We start from the raw sequence: 20284 nt of genomic DNA, 5'->3' as shown, positions 1-20284 counted from the left end.
ATACAAACTTTATTCATTTTACCTATGACATGTTATGAATAAGTTACAATTTACAATGTCTGATGAAGGCTATTTGTCTTGATGTTAAATATTGAAGACTGATATATTTGTATATTTATATATACAGTTATTTCTCTATAGAAACAACATTATACATGTAATTATACTTTGGTATTTTAATTATAAGGTTTAGTTTACAAAGAGGACATGCAAAATGCTCACAATTCACAAATAAAACATAACAGTGTACAAAGATAATATATAAGTTTGAATTTAAATTTACACATAAATTAAAAGGAAATATAAAGTTTCTCATTTGATCAGGAAAAAAAATTCACTTTGTGCTTTTTGTTCATTTTCTAGATAGCTTATCACAGCATGGAAAATTACAGGTTGCACTGATAAAGGCACAATATAATAATCATACATTAATACTGTTCTTGCATTTTTTTTCTTTAAATTATTGCATATTTTGATCTTATGTCTGTAAATGTATTAATTTAATATTAAATGCCTCTTGCCAAAATGGTTTTGAATTTTAAAAAAGCAATTTTTCACATTCCGAAATTTCATTTGATCAAAATAGTCAAACAAAACATTTAATTGTATTAAAAATAAATAAATTTGATTTGTTGAATAAAATTTTGCTCTTATAAAAAAAGGAGACAATAAAAGAGATAAAGCACTCAAATAGATTTTGTAATATATTTGATTTAAAACAAAAATATTGTAGCAATCAATTCATTAATGTCATGCAGATTAATGAGAAATTGCTGAAGTAATTTATATGAAAATCTATGACACTGTTTAGTGTTTAAACAGATTGGTTTTGTTTGATATGCTTAAATTCATGAAACTGAAATAAAGGATTGTACCCTATGGTATCACCCGTTCGTTCATATAATGCATGACCATTGCCATATTTAAAACATGTCAACACCACATAAAACATAGTACTCACTGACAGCGAGTCTTCCCCTGAGTCAATAAAATTATTGGTTTTAATTATCATCCATTATATACATGTTTATACAAAGAAAATGGCCATGCCTCTTGCCATTTGTCATATACAAATACATTATATATATATATATACTATTATTTATAATATATATACTTAATTAACATTAATGTAAACTAGTTTTTGGCATTCACAACATTTTGTCTTTGATTACTCTGATATTTGATGCACAACATTTTCTGTTCTTGAACAAATACGGGGATTAAATTTAATTATCTTTAACATCAGTAGAATATTGCAGTTAACATTCTTACATATGGCATCGAAAGAAAAGTTTAAGAATGTTGCCTATTCTAAGGACGTTTATGATAAAATAATATCCCGTTTAATCACTTCAAATGACCATCTTATTCAATCTTGTCGACTTTAGCAACTATTTTGTTTTCCCACATTGGTAAGACGGCATTATCATCACTTATTTGTTCAAAGACAGCACCTTCCCCACCAAACTCATCACTATCAGTCTTGAAGAAATATCTGAAATTATGAATAACATCATATAAACAAATGATAAATTTAAAGCAACTCCTTGACAGACCACACCATTTACAGGACATAAAACGTAAATCAAAAATAGTGCTATAGAAAATAAGAGAAAAGGTCAATTTGAAACAGCTTTTCCGCTGATTCCTAGCAGTATTAATACCCATTTGAATTTAGCAAGAAAATATAGTTGGTATGTAAATGCAAATCTCAACATAAGTCTTGGTTATTTGTTTTTACTCGCTTTTTCTCATTCAGCTTTTACGGTTCCCAAATCATCTCACTGAACAATCAATCTTACAGTGGAAAGGCATGGATTTACACCTCCGTGGAAAAATCATTATCTTATAAAATATAAATCACTCTACAATAATGTCATATGATACTTACTTAAAGTTTCCTTTCTTTGTTATAAGAGTTTTGAATTGGCCTAATGTTATATTACGTCCTGGTAAAGTATGACGATATGGTATAGGTTCTGTTCCGAAATATATTCCAATTACAGTGGTATTCGATGATGAGGTAGATACGTTGGCATTGTTTGATTTATTAGATAGCACTGATCGACTGTAAAAATTAGAAAAATACAGATTAAAATATAAAAATACAGATTAAAAAATTATAAAAGTACAGATTAAAAAATTCTATAAAAGTACAGATTAAAAAATTCTATAAAAGTACAGATTAAAAAATTCTATAAAATTGTTATATTCTATCAATAAATAGTAGCCTAAACAAATATAATTATTCTTATACAGAAGTAAAGAACTACTGGTTTCTACTACTCAACCATTTTTGCAATTTATTTCTATACAAATACTTACTCTAAGGTTTGACTTCCTGATCTGTCAAGATCGGATGGTACAGTTTTAGCCGATGGCATTGTCCGCACCTGAGACGAGCAAGACTGCATTGTATGGCCCTTTGACACACCAGTGAAAGATCTGAAATGAATTGTTAACATAATATTTAAAGAATGGAACATAACTTGCAGAAAAAAACTAATATTTCAAATCATTTAGTAATGTATATTGATTTTTATCAACATAGTATATTTTTAATGGATTGGGGTCGGATCGAAAGGTAGTGAGGGAAAATATTAAGGTCACTTTATGAGGGTTATGATATTTTGGTTAGTATTGTACATGTGACAGAGTAGCCTATGCTACTTCATTGTTGTGTATTGTTAAACAGACTGGAAATGCTGACGAGACGTAATGCAGCGGAAATATTTCTGATTAATGTGCCTGGTTTAGAGGCATTGTCACGCGTTGCTGTACAGGCCTTGGCTGATTTTTACTGGACCCTGCCCACTGGAAACAATAGGCCAGTCTCAGGGTGGCAGTGAGATTGCATCCAAATCTTTGGGCGATGGCTCTGGTGCTCATGACCTTTTGAATTAATGCAATGGCAGATATCGGTGAACAACGAAAGTCCTTATGAGTTGTGTAAAACTGTTATGAAAATATATCGATTTGAAAACCTGCACAATCAATCTGGGACTCCTCCTTTAAAGAGATTTTTCAACTTACTTTGACTTGATTGGTGAACCAGGATAATCTTCCAGCCTTCTTTTTGCCTCTTCTAGCTGAGTACGGGTGTTAGGATGTGGCGGCAATGGCATCATAGTATCCTGTGCAAAAGGTTGACTGGGCATAACTTGACTTGGTGGTACCCAAGACTGTAATGTGTTACCACTTCTTTCCACAGACGTAGAACGGCTATTTGTATGTGTGCCACAGACTTTCTTAGATCTGCACAAAAAAAAAAAAATTGAAAATATTAAAATTTCACACTTATCAAAATGGTTACTTACATTCCCAGGTCAAAAAATCCATATTAATTTGTTCAAAAATGGGGAAGATGGAGTAACAAATAATGTAAAGCGGGGGACACACTAGCGGAATCATTCGGCTGAAATGTTCAACTGGATCAATCGCCTAGTGTGTCCATATGATTTGCTCAATTCAAACATGTTTGATATATTCGGCCAAATTTTCATTCAGCGCGTTTATATTTGCTGAAGACATTGCTCGATTGTAGAATTCATTAGCCAATCACTGGCATCGAGATGATTTTTTGGAAGACAAAATGGCGACTATTATGGCTTTATAACCGCCAACGTCTTCCTCGACCAATGTCAAACAAGTTTGTTGAAGCAAAAAAAAACCTGTGTGTCTCGGTAACGGATCCAGGTTTTTGCCCAATCACTCCTGTTATCCCACCTCTTTATATGCCGACGCATACGGCGTAAAATTTAAAAAAATCCTCCGCTGCAGCTATTTTTTTTTCTTTTTCTTGGTAGCGGCCATGTTTTATGTGACATGAGGAGATGTAAACGACTGGTGAATCTGGTGAAGAATTTGCCTAGTGTGTCCACTTCGGATGAATGAAGTCGGCTGTAATTTGCCCCGAATCATTCACCTAGTATGTCAGCCAGACAATACATATCTATTGCAGATATTCTTATAACAACAATCACTGGACATTCATATTTTGACCACGGCATTCACCTAATAAACACCTACACCAAGTTTTGACATTCAACCTCAATTAGAAAGTTATCGTGATATGAAGTCTCAACAAAAAAGCAGAAAATGATCATCAAGGTACATGTTTATAAAACTATACACCAAGTTTTAATCAACGTTATCATGCTCTGAAGTCTTGATTAAACAAATTGCTTATGGCTCTGCTTAATCTGAGCAAAAAACGGCTATCATCAACCAGTCAAGGTGTAATGAAACTATAAACTAAATTGCTTATCTAGCCTTAGCCTAAGCAGACATTGATTGTCATTAAAGTGTGATGGACAGACAGATCACCCATATTTTAGACTCCCCGGCTTTCTTTGAAAGACGTGGGGACAATAACTTTTCAAGCACACAAAGTGAACTGATCATACATAAATACATGTAAACAGTAATAATTTACCCTTGCTTATGGGATGGTAAAGAAGCACTGGCTGAATGGTTAAGCCGAGCTGCATGTGATTTGCGATTACTGGAACTTTTATCGGAATCTTGATAGCCACTTGATGGTTCTGCAACACGATCACTCTCCAACATCCAAGAAAGAACCCTGCAATGACAATAGCATAATCATTAATGTTTAATTTTTTTAATATAATTTATAAGCTTATCTAGTATCTGTTTATTGTTTATCATTGGCTCAATGGGTCTGTAACTGTAGGAGCACAGCAAATATATCACATGCTAATATTGTACAATCGTTTGAAAGCAAAGCAGGTGTAACTGATAATACAAATTAGCAGGTCTCAGAAATTAGGCAAAATATTCAAAAAGAAATTTAATAGCATTTGTCGGGTATGGAAGGTATTAATGTAGATAATATTATAATACATGTAATTAAAATAAATTATTATATTAATTAAAATAATCTTTTATTATAATCAAAATTAATGGTTATCTATTAAAGAGTTTAAACTTATTAAAATTGAAATTAAAATCTAATCAGAGTTTTTAATTAAGAATCCTTTTCAAGTTCAAATTTTTAGGATTAATTAAAAGAAGCTGCTACATGTATACTTTAAAGTATGACCATTTCTGTAAAGCTATCAGACTAATCCTAATTTTACCATCATAAAAGGGAAGTAAACAAATTATCATTGACTCTATTTCTAATTTTTTTAACGTTATGCTTTTCTCTTTTCATGAAACACAAGAAATTTAATACTCTTTCTAGTGCTCATCTCCTGAGGGATAAGTACAAAGCTTTAGAAGTGAGCTTCTAAGAGCCTCTGAACACAGCTGTTCTTCATTTAGCCTACTGGCATTCACAAAGAAGAGGCTTTGAAGTTGCCATTATTCCTAGCTAGCAGACAGCAACCATCTTGGCAGAAAGACCGTAGTTCTTTGATCTTGCCTTGGGTTACTTTGTTTCTGCCATGTGTAGAATCTCCAAAGCTCCAAACTCAAAAAAGAAATTTGGGTAACTTAGGAAGGATTTTTTTTAGCCTTTACAAGGAGTAATTAATAACAAAATGCTGTACAAAGAGTCACAAATGTTTTAATACATCTTTTGATATGTTCTCATCAAGAGGATTGCCATGATCACATGTACAATAAATCAATTTTCCTATTCATTTCATGATCTAATCTTTTTGAGATTTCCAGTGATAATGATCCTTTGATTCCTATGACAAATTAAACCATTTATATCTTAGTGGAGTTTTCTATTAAAGTTCTTTGTGCACTTTTTTGTTGGACTATTGATTTTTACATCGTTTAAGCTTTTCAGATTCAAATAATTGAGTAATCTGGTTAAAAATACTATTAATCTCTGGTCCCAATAAATTTAATAGCATCTTTGAACTGCATTAATTAATGCCTTACTTTGTTTGATTCAACAATAAATTACGAACAATATGTCATGATTATAATAATGGCTTTATGTTAAGGGTTAAGGAGAGCCTTGCGGGGACAGTGTCTAGTTATTAGGATGGGACAAAAACCTAGGGTCTGTCTTTACATACTCATGCACGTACATGTAAAGAACCCTTGACAGTTGGAATTTGAAATAAGAGCAGGCTATCTGATATCAGTGCAAATGCCCATATAGTACACTGTATGGCACGGTTGGTGCATAAAAAAAGGACATTCAATTCATATACATGTGAGGTTACTACATATTATCCAAATGATTTGTCAAAGTTTGAATTGGACTGATCTGATGTTATTTCCTTAGTGATGTGTCCACCTCAAAAATTTTGTTTCAAACAATTAAGTGGAAATCAGCTGCTATTATAACTTTTGGCTTACAACACAACATCAGTTAATCTTAACATTGACTTATCTATAGAAGTAACATATTTAACAAAGACAGGGTGGTCATCTAACAAATCCAATATGGAATCAACAATTTTATTTTGGACCCAAATCTGTATTGAATCCATGAAAATTTATACTTTTCACCAAAGCATAGAGAGAGAAATGGGGTTTAACATCCACTCGACACAAACTAGGTCATTTCGGGGAAAAACATATGGTTAAATTTTATTTTAATAATTTGCGTAGGGGTCTTTAACAGTGGGAGGAAACCATAGGAACCTGATAAAACCCACAAGGTTAAACAGGCAACCCTACTTCTTGTCACATTCAAGCAGGGAATCGAAACCAAGCCACTTTACACAATGATAGATCTTGTGATTTCACATGCACACGTTAAAACCACTAGACCACAGACCCCCCCCCCCCTTCAACAAAGCAGTTTTAGGCTGTTGCTAGTTCACTGCAACATTTAGTGGGCGTCAATGTATTTGGCAATTTGCATGAGATGGTGTCATTGGAATACTGATATTTTGTCTATATTTAACTACATAAATACATATATCTTTTCTCAGCTACTCATGTAGTTATATACTACATGCATTTACAGATATGTTCATAAAATCTTAGGAATAAAATCGTAGCTTTTTGTGAAATAAATCACTCAAGTTGGGTTAAATTTTGTAATGCCATTTTTTGCAAAATACCCCTAACAATGTGCACTTAGGGTTTCCAGTTATCTTGATGTTTTTATCTAATAACACATGCAATTTTTGTATTTATGTTTCTGTCAATGTATTGAATTTTTATATTATACTTACTTGGAACTTGTAGGATCCATTAAATTAGGCATTGGAGGTAGGGATTCTTTATCATACACAGTACTAATTCCACTATCAATATAACTGCTACTATCAGACGATTTAACACATTTGCTGGCTTTCTTTTTACTCGTAACACTACGATTACCCTGTCCAAGCACATCAGTCCAACATGACATACTCGCATGTTGGGCTTCTTTTTCCATCCGCGTTTTAGATGTCCGTGGTTGATGATGATGGTGATGATGATGATGAATGTGTTTATGTGTCTCTTTTCCTGATTTTTCATCTCCTACACCACTATCACACGATAATGACGAAAGACAATCACGTTTGCGATGTTGTAAACTACGTGAATGTATGGCACTGGATCCAGTTCCTGTGGCCGGTAAGGACTGATTGAATTTTTTACGTGCTAATGTTGGGGATTTATTAGGAGGTGAATGTCCACTAGGCGTATGATGACTTGAACTTGCCCAAATTCTACTACAATGTTGATCTAAAATACTTTCAGCAGTTTCATCTTCTATCACAGAGTTTGAAGGTATGAATGGTATATTGAAAGACGCTGTTGTATTTTTTACCATTGAGGAGGACATTTTTTCCTCTTCAGCTTTATCATACTATAACGAGAAAAAAGCACATGTATTTTCACATAATCAACCAACAACTATTCAGGTCATGTTCACAATACAGTTGACACCATATTGATACAGGTCAACAAGAATGCTAAATCATACCTGTGATACCAAATTTATTGCTACGGTCTAAATAAACATTTATTACAGACAACCATATCTTCAGTCTTCTTTGATTGGCATTTAGTAATTGAACATATTAACACAAGGTACAACTTTATTGATACACAATTACTAAGTTTAATACTAAGCGACGTTTCGGAGAGGATTTGCTTGATAAAGACGAGAGTATCCTTGTCGAAACGTCGCTTAGTATTAAACCCAATAATTGTGTATCCATAAAATTGTACCTTGTGTTCATAACTTCAGTCTTTATTTTAATTGGAACCCCTGGACTATAAATACAGCATGGTTTCCAAAGTTTTGTACACTTACATAATGAAGCACATAATCAAAGAAAATTTACAAACCTCTAAACATTTTAATTTCTCTTCCATTTTTATTCCAATTTCTTGTTCTTCATATACCCGTTTTAATTTTTCAATGACCAGACTGGCAAATTTCTTTGGATCAGTTTCTGCTATATTTCTATCTTTTGGTGCCCTTTCCGTTCGCTAAAAAAAAACCCCAAAAAACAATTAGTCATAAAACAAACAGTGGTTGCGAAGGGTACACAAATAGTTGGAAAGTGTGCTCAATGTCAGATTATGATTAGACTGTAAACTATTCCAAGATATCTTTTAGCAAATAGAACCTGTTCATTACATGTGAAAGACTATGTATAAACATTGATCCTTGTAGTATGCAAGTATCTGGAGCTCTGGGATGTTTTTTCAAACAAACATAAACTTTCACTTTCCATTTGAGGTAGCTAATAACTCCCCAGATGCAACAGTGCATGGATAACCGTGTCTACATACATGTTTATGTCTACACATGTACTTGTTAAAGTTGAAGAGTCAAATGTACATGTAAGTGTTCGTCTTGATTATCAAATCACTTATACAACCAAACAACAAATTCCTTAAAAGAGTTAAGCAAATTTAAGCAAATCTAACGATCATTTTGATATTAGAGCTGAAACATTCATACAAGAGAGAGAGAAATGGGGTTTAACGTCCACTCGACACAAACTAAAAAATGGTTCAATTTTATTTCCATAATTCGCTTGCGCGTTGGGGTCTTTAGGAGTGGGAGGAAACTTGAGGGCCTGGAGAAAACCCACGAGGTTGGACAGGCGATCCTATTCCTTGTCACGTACAACCGGGGAATCAAAACCAGTTGACTCAATGACAGACTATGTGATACAGCACGCACGTGCTAACCATTCAGCCATCCAAACCCCCAAACATTCATACAAAGCAATATTGCTAGATCTGTCCATTTTATTTGCATGCCCTATGATATACTTACAGGTATAATGTGTGAATGGAGACCAGCACTTGTTTCTCTATTAACCTGAGCTTGATTTTTCATAGACTTTCTACTTCGCTTCCAGCTTCTATTGGACAAACCATCTCTGTAAGAAACATCAAATTATGCATGAAGGAATATTAAAGATACAGTTAAATCAAATTCCAGATTTGCTAACTAGCGCTAAAATGTAAGATTAAGAAACTTTAGTCTGTAAACCTGAAAACCAAAAGATATGACCAACCTTTTTGTGGGTTTTAAATTTTACTAACAAATACCAGGTAGTCTTTTTTATTTATTTTGTTTTGTTTTTATTTTGTTTGATTAATACATGTACATATCGGTCATTAGAAGTTCCATTGACCTTCATATTTAAAGGAGGTTGGCTATTTATAACAACAACTGTATTACATTTTTTCTTTTCATCCCTTTTGATACATGGACATGTCCATGTAACTACACAAATTGAGGTACATGTATATGTACATGTAGGCCTACATTGTGCTATTCCAACAATATCGTTATATAGCATTTATTGTATTTTATGGTTTACTTAAAACTGATGTATAATGCTTCACCAGAAGTATGAACAATATTTCAATTTTGAATATTTTGAAGCATTTAACCTGTCATTGCTAAGGTTTCATTGAAATACAGGAAGTAATGAATACATTTTGCTACTTTTTTTCTTGGATAACTGTCATTCTTCAATCCATGTATGTATAATCTAACATGTTCTTAAAAAATATCATTTTAAAAATTCCGCACAATATACATGAACCCAGAAACACAATTGTCTTGAAACAAGATATTTTAGCATGTGTAATATTGGATAAGCCCATCATACATGTATGTATGCACTCATGCTCTCCCTTTTATTACAGTAACATATATTAATAAAATATGAACCTAAAATATGTAAGCTACAAAGCTAATGGTATTCAATTTGATTGCTATATTCTAGGATATGATTAGCTAGGCCAGGTAAAGACAAGATCAAAGAAAAAGCAAGTCATTAGATAAAAGCTCCTTCACTATAAAAGTGGCTGTCCCTTTTATCAACAGTGCATAAATTTCTTCACGGTGGTAAAGCAAAGCCTTTGAAGTCCACAGTTTTGATAAGGCTGACTGATAACTAAAGGCCCAATCGATCCAAGAAACTGTTCACACTATAATAGTCTACATGTTTCAAAGGCAATAGGACAATACACTCCTCACATGTGCACATGTCTCAGTAATAGGTTTCAAGTACAATTTAATTACAAATGAGAAAACGTGGCCTTTGTTAACTATGTTAAGCTCTCAAACATAAGAAATAAAGCAATAAAGTCTATAGTGGCTGATAATGGGTGATTATTGATAAAGGCTAAACTAATGATCTAAAAACATAAATAATCAAAAAATATTACAAATTTAAGGCCCAGAGTTCATAATGCATTCTCAGACTTAAGTTAAGAATTTACTCAAAATTGTTTGCCTTATTTAACTAAAACATAGCCCTTTATAAAACTTTTGTTATTTTAATGTATCAATAAGAACCTATGGGAAAATTTTTGTGTTTCTGGATTAAAGATGTTTCTTATAAACAGTGATTGAAAGTTAAGTATTTTCTTAACTTAGGTCTGAGAATGCTTTGAGAATTTAGGGTCTGAGTTTAAAGATGTGTAAGTTTACAAATAATATAACAGAATTCATAGTTCGTGTATTTTATAACCTTTTTTACGGAACTGTGTTGTCACAACTTTCATTTAGATATTTAGGTCGACACTGTACATGTGTAAATTTTAATAATGAAACTCTGTAATATAAATTCTCTTTGATGTTTACAGACATGCTGTCCACGTACAAGTAACAAACATGTCTATAAAGGGTCAATGTCTTCTTAATTGCCTGTACATGTAGTATGTACATTTGTTCATTCATGTAAATGTTCACCGATTCAGTTACATTATGTACATACAGTACATGATGTGAAATTCCTTAACCAATTATAAATATGATTCATGTTCAGTTCATCTACATTTATAATTTCTAAGAGAAAGGAAAGGGGTTCAAAATCAAAAAGAGTGTGAATGAATATTTTACATGAACAATTGCACACTTAAATAATTCTATAATTACAAGAGATCTATTAAGAAATGTGTAGCTACAAAAATTTTAAGAGCAAGCTTTAAAGTTCTTATTTTCTACATGAAAGTAAACCTACTAAAAGATAAAATAAAAAGCAGAGAGCCTTTAGCAAAATGTCCCTGTAGTAATCTACATATCTTTATTTCTTTTTCTCTACCTCACTGATCAAAGCATTTTGAAAGGTAAGCTCAGAGTTGATTGTCACACCATGACTTATGTTCATCACTCAACCAGAACCGAATATAAAATAAAATGAGGTTCTTTACATAATATATTAAATAACTCAAACAGTTCAACCATTTATATCGCTTTTGTTAAAAGGAAATACATGAAAGGATTTGAATATTTTTTTCACCCCACCTTTACCCCTCTCTTGTGATCAATAAATTTATAGTAAATTTTGAAAAGAAAAACGGTTGGGAAGACAACTTTGAAATCTGAATTCTCATTGATGTACATGTATATCAAACATATATTTGATCTCAAGATAACATTATTTTATTACTATCATAAGTTTGAATAATACCAAAACATGAGAAAAACTTTTATTCCCATCATGTATGTACATGTGTACATGTACACATAAAATTTGTAAAAGAAAATCACCCTGGTTATTTTTTGTGAAGAATTTGTGATTAGTAATACATATTTTGATTTTTAGTTTTAAAAAAAGTTAAATTTCACTTTTTATATTAATATGTTAGCATGAAGGGACAAAAGGTTGATCATCAAAATGTGTTTAATTGTCATGATGTTGTATGTCACTTGCTCTTATCGTTAGATGAAGGGACAAAAGGTTGATCATCAAAATGTGTTTGAAGGGACAATAACACTCTTGCTGGCTTGACAGCTCCAGAAGATAAAAAATAGCCTAATGTAGATGTGTTAGTGTCCTACCTGTTGTGTAAATTATCCATTCAATACTATTTTACTTGTCCAGGGGGTTCAAAATTATTTTTAAATCGAAGTTTCATTTGAAAAGGTTTACGTTAGACGTTTCAAACCATTATGTTGAATTTTTCAAAATTTTTAAATAAGGTGTGTCAAGATGAAATTTGTATCATTAATTAATTGAAATATTCTAAAATAGTACAATTTGTTGACCAGAATAAAGATTGGGACATATTATTCAGTTACAACAAGAGTGGTATTGAGCCTTTAATTGTCATGATGTTGTATGTCACTTGCTGCTTATCGTTAGATACATGGCATAAAAATAATGAACAGAGTATGTTCATTATTACATTCTTAAGTGCAGTTTAACAGTCTAGAGAGAGACATTAAGTAATATAGATGTACTGATACTGCACGAGGGCACTGAAATTATGGTACGCCAACTTCAAATGATGACCCAACTTCAAATGATGACATCACACGTTTATTTTATATAGGCATAACCACAGAAATTTTACATACCCTTAGGTACATGAATACTTATATATAATTTACAAGAGAAAAGGGTATTGTGTAATTGCAGGAAGAACTGACTACAGACAGAATCTAAGAATCATGTAAATCACGTAGAATGAACAAAGTGCCACCTACATGAATGTTGTACACGGCCTAGAAGGTCCAGTATTAAAATTCCCTGATCAAAAGGACACAACTTTGTATCAAGTCATATCACAAGACTAAAAGTATGACAATGTTGACTAACATACACAGTAAACACCTCATTCATACACACTTCACAGGCATAAAAAAAACATTTCACTACTTACACAGAACTATCAGTTAATGATATAGTATCATCAGTTAAGGCATCACTGGACAAACTCTGTAATTCACTATCCACAGTAGATACAGGGGCATAGGAAACATGGGCTGGGTAAGCAGAATTTAACATTCGTGAGGTATATCGGGAGCACCTATGCAGAGAGCAAGAAAAAAATTAACAGTGAGTTTCCTACATAAATAGAGTGTATTTAGAATAAAATGAAAACATCAGAAAATAAAAAGTGATATTCCTACACATGTACATTAGAAGATTTAATAGTCACTTGGTCAGGGTTGTGGAAATGGTGTTTGTGACAAAATAATAAAACAAGATTAATTTGCCAAGTTTCAAGACGATTTTACCATTAATACTACCTAAGTTGTAGTTGACAAAGTGTAATTTTAACGATGTCAGGCAGCAATAAATGACAAAATAACTGAAATGTTAATAGTTAGAAATAGTTTGTTTATATTGATGGCACAGTGCAATCTTTTGTGGTATGACATAGCAAGGTCTTAACACTTCTTCAATCACATACATTTAAATTTGGTAAACAAAGAAGTTATGATAAATTTAGTTAACTGATGAGCTGCTCACTAATATACAATTTGTATATATGGCACTGAAACATTTTCTTCCTTTAATCAAGAAGAAGCATGTCATGGTTCAGACCTCAGTAGTCAATTTAAAGAAAGCAAATGATCAAATTCGATTTCCCTTTTCAAACAGTTTTTAAAAAATTCCCCATGCACATACAGTATTACATGTACATACATGTATGCATGTGAAATTCTTACCAATACCCCCCTTTGCCCCAATGTACAATTTTGATATTTCCACAGCCCTGACTTACATGTAGTGATAAAACAGATTAACAGTAACATGTATAAAGCTTGAAGCAACATTAATATGAAACTAAACATATTGAAGAAAAATATTTAAATGTGGAAGTATAATATAATTTGTGCACAACCTACCCAGTAAGAGTTTCTGTTCTTCTAGCACCAGGTAATTCTGGTCTTTGAAAATTATGACCATGTGATTTATTCAAAACACTAGATACAGAACCATAATTTAATTGGTCACTTTCTAATTCTTTGTCTTCAATAAGGGCCGGTAGGAGTCCCGCTTGGGATACAGGCCTAGCACTATTTGAACCACTAGAGCGGCTTGATTTAGGACTATCGCCATAGTTCTGCACATATTGCACATAGAAATCGGAGTTTAAAAATGCAGGGTATGTCACACCTTTCATATAACCTTCAACTTCAGCTTGTGCAGAATCGAAAATAGTTCTATCCATTTGTTCCTTTCGATTTATTTTGTCTGTTATTCCCTGTCGTGTGTCTTTATCAATACACTTTATTTTATCATGACGCACAAATTTTTTATATATCACTTTTATTACACTTGGTAACTGTTGTTCATCTTTTTGTCTTAATCCTTCACAAGCAAACCAAAAATCCACTTCGTAACACCCTCCACTTTCTTTTTCTAAATATTCCTTAAATAATTCAACACCATCGCTATCACTGAGTAAATGATGCAGTGTTTCTGCCCACTTTAAATGTGGGGGTGTACTATTTTCGGTAAAGGGCGGTGAACTTGCAGCACTTCCTTCTGGTTCAAACCCAAGAGGAGCGTCCATATCATCACTGAACAGTCCTTGGGTAGAACAACTAAGTGAACCTCCAGTTTTATCCAAATTTGATTTGCGAGGCGTTGCTGCAGGAGAATGTGTCATCTCTCCTTTGCTGGACGACATACTTTTACCAGATGACTGGCTTTTGCTTGAAACTTGGCTCTTGTGAGAGCCACTACTACGGGTTGACATTCCACCGTTTGAATGGAGCTCATTTTCTTCTCCAGGAACGGGCGGTCGAGGTGCCGATTCAGTAAAGTTGTTTCCACCTGAATCATTCAGAAATTCAAACACCTTCTTGCTGGTCATCCTCACAAGGGTGTGAGGTCAATCACTGACCACAAGATGCTATGGTTCTGATAATCTGTGTTTACATCTGAAAAATATAAAAGAACCTGTGTAAGTTTACCGCAGTGAGAAGTTAAATAGGTTATCTTTTTATAAGTGGGGATTTCCACTGCAAAAAAATGGGGATTAGAACCAGTACCAGAGTTCCAATGATAAGAATGCCTGCGGAGAGGGTTCTATTTGTTACAGAAACCTTAATTTAATGTTTTGTTAACTAAAGATTACATGTATTATCAGGACAAGATATGTCAGCAGGAATATAGATTGTTTCACAATGACGCCCAAGAAATGTGTAAACCAAGCTTAACTTTTGGTGAAAACAATGTTTATGTCTCTTCTGCATGTAGGTGCAATTTAATTTTTATTATTCACGGTACCAAACTTGGACTATATATCTATCAATTCTAAGTAAAGTTACACTAACTAACTCCATACAAACTAACAGCAGTCTTCTACTTTTTAAGTACTTTATAATCCTGAGAGCCACTTTACTTCTGAAATTCACTTGGCTTTAAAAGACTTGGAATGACTTTACTATGCAATTAATGTTCAAATGACTTTAAGTAAATATTTCAAAAGTATTCAAAGCTCTGTTAAGCCAAAAGGCTACCCTCTTCATCTTTTAAGCTGGCAGAGAAAACTACCCTTATACAAGAGTAAAGAGTAGTCATTTTGGAAAAATGAAGAAAATAAATGGTCTCTACATTTCAACACAGAAATGTCGGTTAAAAAAGGTTTAGCTCTGATGAGTTGCTTTGAGTGTGTCAAAAACGGTCTCCAATTTTTCTTCCTTTGATGTACTGCAGGAAGTCTTCAGCTGTAATAAAACGCTGCTGACATAGAGGGACCTTCAAAGCCTTAAACTATCAAAGGCAAGATAGTTAAAGAATCCTATGTACGACCATGTGTTTACAACTTTCTTTCCTTTATACCTGGTACAACAGTGTCTGACTCAGGTAAAAGAACCAAGTGACCTGCCTACACAAGAAATCTATCTTTTATTCTTACTACACATGTAAGTGCGATATTAGAGTGTTCTTTTAACACTAAATTTTAATGTATATACAATGTAAATGTAGGCTTGCATGCCCTATAATTTAAAAGTTAGCATCATGTCAGTTTTAAAACCTGACAAGTACATCTACAGTTATATTTCTTGTGTGATTTTGAATTATATAAGTATGGTACATGTATACATGTATGTATATTGTATACTTCGTAAAATGTTCTAATTAAAGGAGCTAGACTTCTGTTAATTAAAAAAAAAAGGGGTGCTCAATACGATTGATCTAGTGTCATTTCTATTAATTATGGGACGGTATTTATATGATTAAGTTTCAATTTCATTAAGCGGTTTGTTTACTAATTTTAGTTTCTCTAATGGCTTAAACAGTTAAACACAAAATCAGTTATGTCAACACTGGTTCTATCTGTGGATGTTAAATTTCAAAAGTAGCCAAATACCTATTTCATAAAATAAATCAACACTTTACAAAAGAAAATCGACCATCATAATAAATCACCCAAATGTCTCAAAAAGATAAAATTTAACTAATTACCAATATCATACCTACATGTACACTTACACTGTCTGATCGTTAAGTTGAATTTCATTAGAAATAGAAGCCTCATCAAATGCAATCCACATATTTAATGGAGATGACTGTTTAGTTCCTTATTTCAAAATACCTTTGTACTTATAACTAGACCTACATGTACATGTACATGTGCACACTGAGTTCTAAAGCTTTTAACTGAAACGGTCTGAATGGAACCTCAAACCTAATGCCAACACTTGAAGTTGAATAGCAATGCCTACAATAACACATAATGCTGAAAATTCAATAAATTATGTGTGTTCAAGGTCTCTATGTTTAGCAAAGGTATGTTAAACATTACAATCTATAGATGTGGATGCTCAAAGACAGTATTGATTAAACTGAAGCTCTTGCTCCAGAGGTAATTGTTGCTAATTGATCTGCACACTGATACTCTTGAAAGTGGGTTATATGTACATGAATGATAGGCCTTTAGTTGCCTTTGATCTTACACATCAAATACATACAGCTTATGATAAAGTCTCTGATGTAGTGTTTCTATATAATCCTCAATCTAATTTTTTTTCAAATTCTATCTGTATAAACAATGTGCAAGTAAATGTACATGTATTGCTGCCAGTGCTCTTTTTTGTTAAATCAAAATTTGATATTTTAGTTTTATTACCTCTAGCTAGTTCCTTATTTTTAAAAAGTGCCAGTTATTTTTGTTCTATTATTAAAACATTAAATACCGGTACCTCAAGGGTAAAATACTTACTCTTAACTCACAATCTACCTACAACATGAATACTCACAATCTACCTACAGGTACATGCCTCCTGTTTAGTGCATAAACAGACCTATATGCATAAGGTAACCTACATGTAACTGTATAGGCTTAACTGATCCAAATGTGTTTTCATTCTCCCCTTAGATGTGTGTGGAAAGAATCTTTACAATGTGACATAATGGGCCTATTGTACTGTACTGGTTTGCAACATTTTGACATGTTTTGTTCTGAAAATATCATCCTGGCATTAGCAATTTTCAGAAAAGATAGTGTTATGTCACATCACAGAACATTCGGCCAATTGATACAAGGTGGTAGCAACTTCAAGCAATTGAGAAGTATTGTGTATCGTACCACTGAAATCCCAAAAGGTAAACTGAAAAGTCAGAATAATAATAGCCGTACATGTAGTTTATGAATTTCACATTCAACTTCAGAATTATGCTTGTACTGGCAAAAAGCTCTGATTACACAGACTGTAGTACCTTCAGCCTTTTCAAATATGCTCTCTTATACTCATGATTTTAATCTAAAATTTGCATACTGACATGGATTCAGACATCCAGTTCAATCTTCATGTTATCTCAGAAATCAGAATTGACTCGACCATATCAACATGTCACAATCTACAAATGATATTTTACTTGAGGAAATATTCTGTGTCGAATTAAAGTCTTTTGTCTTTTATTTAGGTATCGTAGTTACTGATGTCTAAATTTAATTTAATTACACTCCTACCTATTATTAACTCATAATATTGAGCATAAAGCAGGGTATGTCTACTCAATTTTGATAGAATACCTGATATGATTTTTTTTGTCAAAGTAGTATTAGTATATAATATACAATGTATGCTTACCCATACCTACCCCTTCTAACATAGATTAATAACAAAAATAACCCACTCTAGATAATAGACCTTTGAAGACAATGTATTACATTGTTGCAATCAATATGAGCTTTATATCCCTTGTTTTTGTTTAACATAACCCATTATCTATAGTTAAATAAAAGAGATACGTTGCAAGTGAAGACCTAACCTATTTTATGACCTATCTTGAAAAGAATAGAAGCGCTTCTAGCCTATAGCCATCACATTTTCTCACCAAGTGGCTCAATATATCTAGCTCGGCTAACAAGAATTTGAGTCTTAAACATGTTGGATGTTCAGGCAGCCATACGTCTGAAATAAACTGAACAAATGCCTCCTAGTAAAGGTAGAAGTCGTATGTCACCTTGAGATACCCATGCATCGAATTTTAAATAGTTTCTCTTCGAAAGGAACGTTCAAGACATAAAATAGTACGTCGATCTTGTAATTTTCAGATGCACGAGGCCGCCATTACTCTCTATGCAAATGGTGGCGCTGTCAGCAACATTTCGCTCGATCGCTAACTTTAGACATTGGATGCAGTTATAGACAATTTTAATATCAATCACCGAAGTTTATCGGAACTTTTTATCACCTAAACAATGTTTTCTAAAAATACAAATATGTTTAGACTTTAAAAATTACATATGGACGACCTGTTGAACAGTGTTTATGTCGGTATACATTGTAAATTCCGAAAATTAAATAAAACAAAAGAAAAACAAGATGAAAAAATGTAAACCATTATTTTCCCAAAAAATTGTTCACCCTACGATAATTGTTTAACTATAATAATCCATCCAGTCATATCGTTATCCGAAGTATTGGACAAGTAACATGCCCTGTCTGTTGGTCCTAATGTTACATACAAAACGATACACTATACACATAATTCCACATATTTGCCACTTTTTGACTTACCATCCATGTATATAACTATAAAACAACTTGTATGTCAGGAGAAGAGTTGAAGGCGAAATGTGTCCTTTTGAACTCGGTCTATAATCCACAGCGCACTACTGAACGAGAATAACTTGTGAACTTAAACTAATGTCTATCATTGTTATGTTAGCCTTTATTTTGCAAGGTAGATCTACTCCCCTAGTCCTATTTTTAGCTGGGGATTCCGAAAATAATATCTAAAAGTAGACATTTAACTTTACCACGTAAATAAATCCTTTTCAATATCATGTTTTTCTATGGCGATGTACGTAAATCCATGGTAATAAACTTCATCACACATTTAATAAACAGAGTAAACGAATTACACTAGAAATGTAGAGGTGGTGGTGCTGACGCCGTCTCACTAGGTTGGAACGCGGTTTGCTACTTACTGGGTCGTATCACTATATACATAGGCATATGGCAAGCTCCATAGGAGGATAACAGATAGAGCTTACCTTTGCATTGCGGTTTCACACAAAGGCTATCTCGACTGAAAACAACAGTTGAAAGGAACAAAAACGATGATGGCGATTTGAAAAGTTTGAATGCAGAAGATCAAAGCCACATGCCCGCCGCCGACAATCCCCCCATACTACATGACGTCATGCCTTTTAGAAGAGCCGCGCCAATCAAAATTGAGGTGGAAACACACTGAAAGAAATCTGTTGGGCGAGTCTAATATGCAGAAGAAAATAGGTAGTGTATTTTACCAAATAATAAGGTTAATTCGGTAACTCCTTGTTTATTTTGGATGAAAGTTTATTAAGCAGATACATTTATTTAATGAATATTTTGTATTTTAAATATTTTTATGCCAAACATTCATTTTTAAACAAAAAGTAACAGTCTATTCAACCCATTGCACTATGTTACAATTTTATTGCTTCCGATAGCAACACGAAGTTGAGAGAATTTGGAGGCTTTGATGTTTACCGCCGTCGTTGATTACTTATCGCTTTAATTAGCTGTAATTTTGACAAAGTAAATAAAAAACATTTTTTAATTCTTTTACCCTGCATTACGCAGATCATCACGGTCATCGTTTCAGTGTGGATTTCTTCATTAATAATTGAATAATTTTGTTTTCTTTCTGACAATGCTTTGCCCTTATAAATTACACATTTGCCGGAGGCCGCCTTT

At 32.9% G+C, this 20284-nt stretch overlaps 1 protein-coding gene across 3 annotated transcripts; it reads right to left on the bottom strand.

Moving 5' to 3' along the window:
- LOC126811341 (axin-1) lies at positions 1 to 19743 on the bottom strand. Of its 3 annotated transcripts, none has more exons than XM_050536854.2 (11): positions 19121 to 19743; positions 13988 to 15028; positions 13015 to 13161; positions 9164 to 9269; positions 8221 to 8364; positions 7113 to 7735; positions 4439 to 4585; positions 3037 to 3258; positions 2329 to 2448; positions 1895 to 2071; positions 1 to 1498 (listed from the first exon to the last, which is right to left on the bottom strand). In XM_050536854.2, exons 2-11 carry the CDS (start codon positions 14959 to 14961, stop codon positions 1369 to 1371), a joined length of 2790 nt encoding a protein of 929 aa, XP_050392811.2. In that variant the 5' UTR covers positions 14962 to 15028; positions 19121 to 19743; the 3' UTR covers positions 1 to 1368. The 3 variants fall into 3 exon arrangements, with proteins under 3 accessions (XP_050392811.2, XP_050392812.2, XP_050392813.2); XM_050536855.2 differs by having other exon boundaries at positions 19600 to 19740; XM_050536856.2 differs by lacking the exon at positions 19121 to 19743 and adding an exon at positions 18564 to 18677.
- Positions 19744 to 20284: the final 541 nt, after the last annotated feature.

The sequence above is a fragment of the Patella vulgata genome, chromosome 2 (assembly GCF_932274485.2).
Source record: "Patella vulgata chromosome 2, xgPatVulg1.2, whole genome shotgun sequence".
Lineage (NCBI taxonomy): Eukaryota > Metazoa > Mollusca > Gastropoda > Patellidae > Patella > Patella vulgata.
This window is presented reverse-complemented; position numbering and strand designations above follow the sequence as displayed.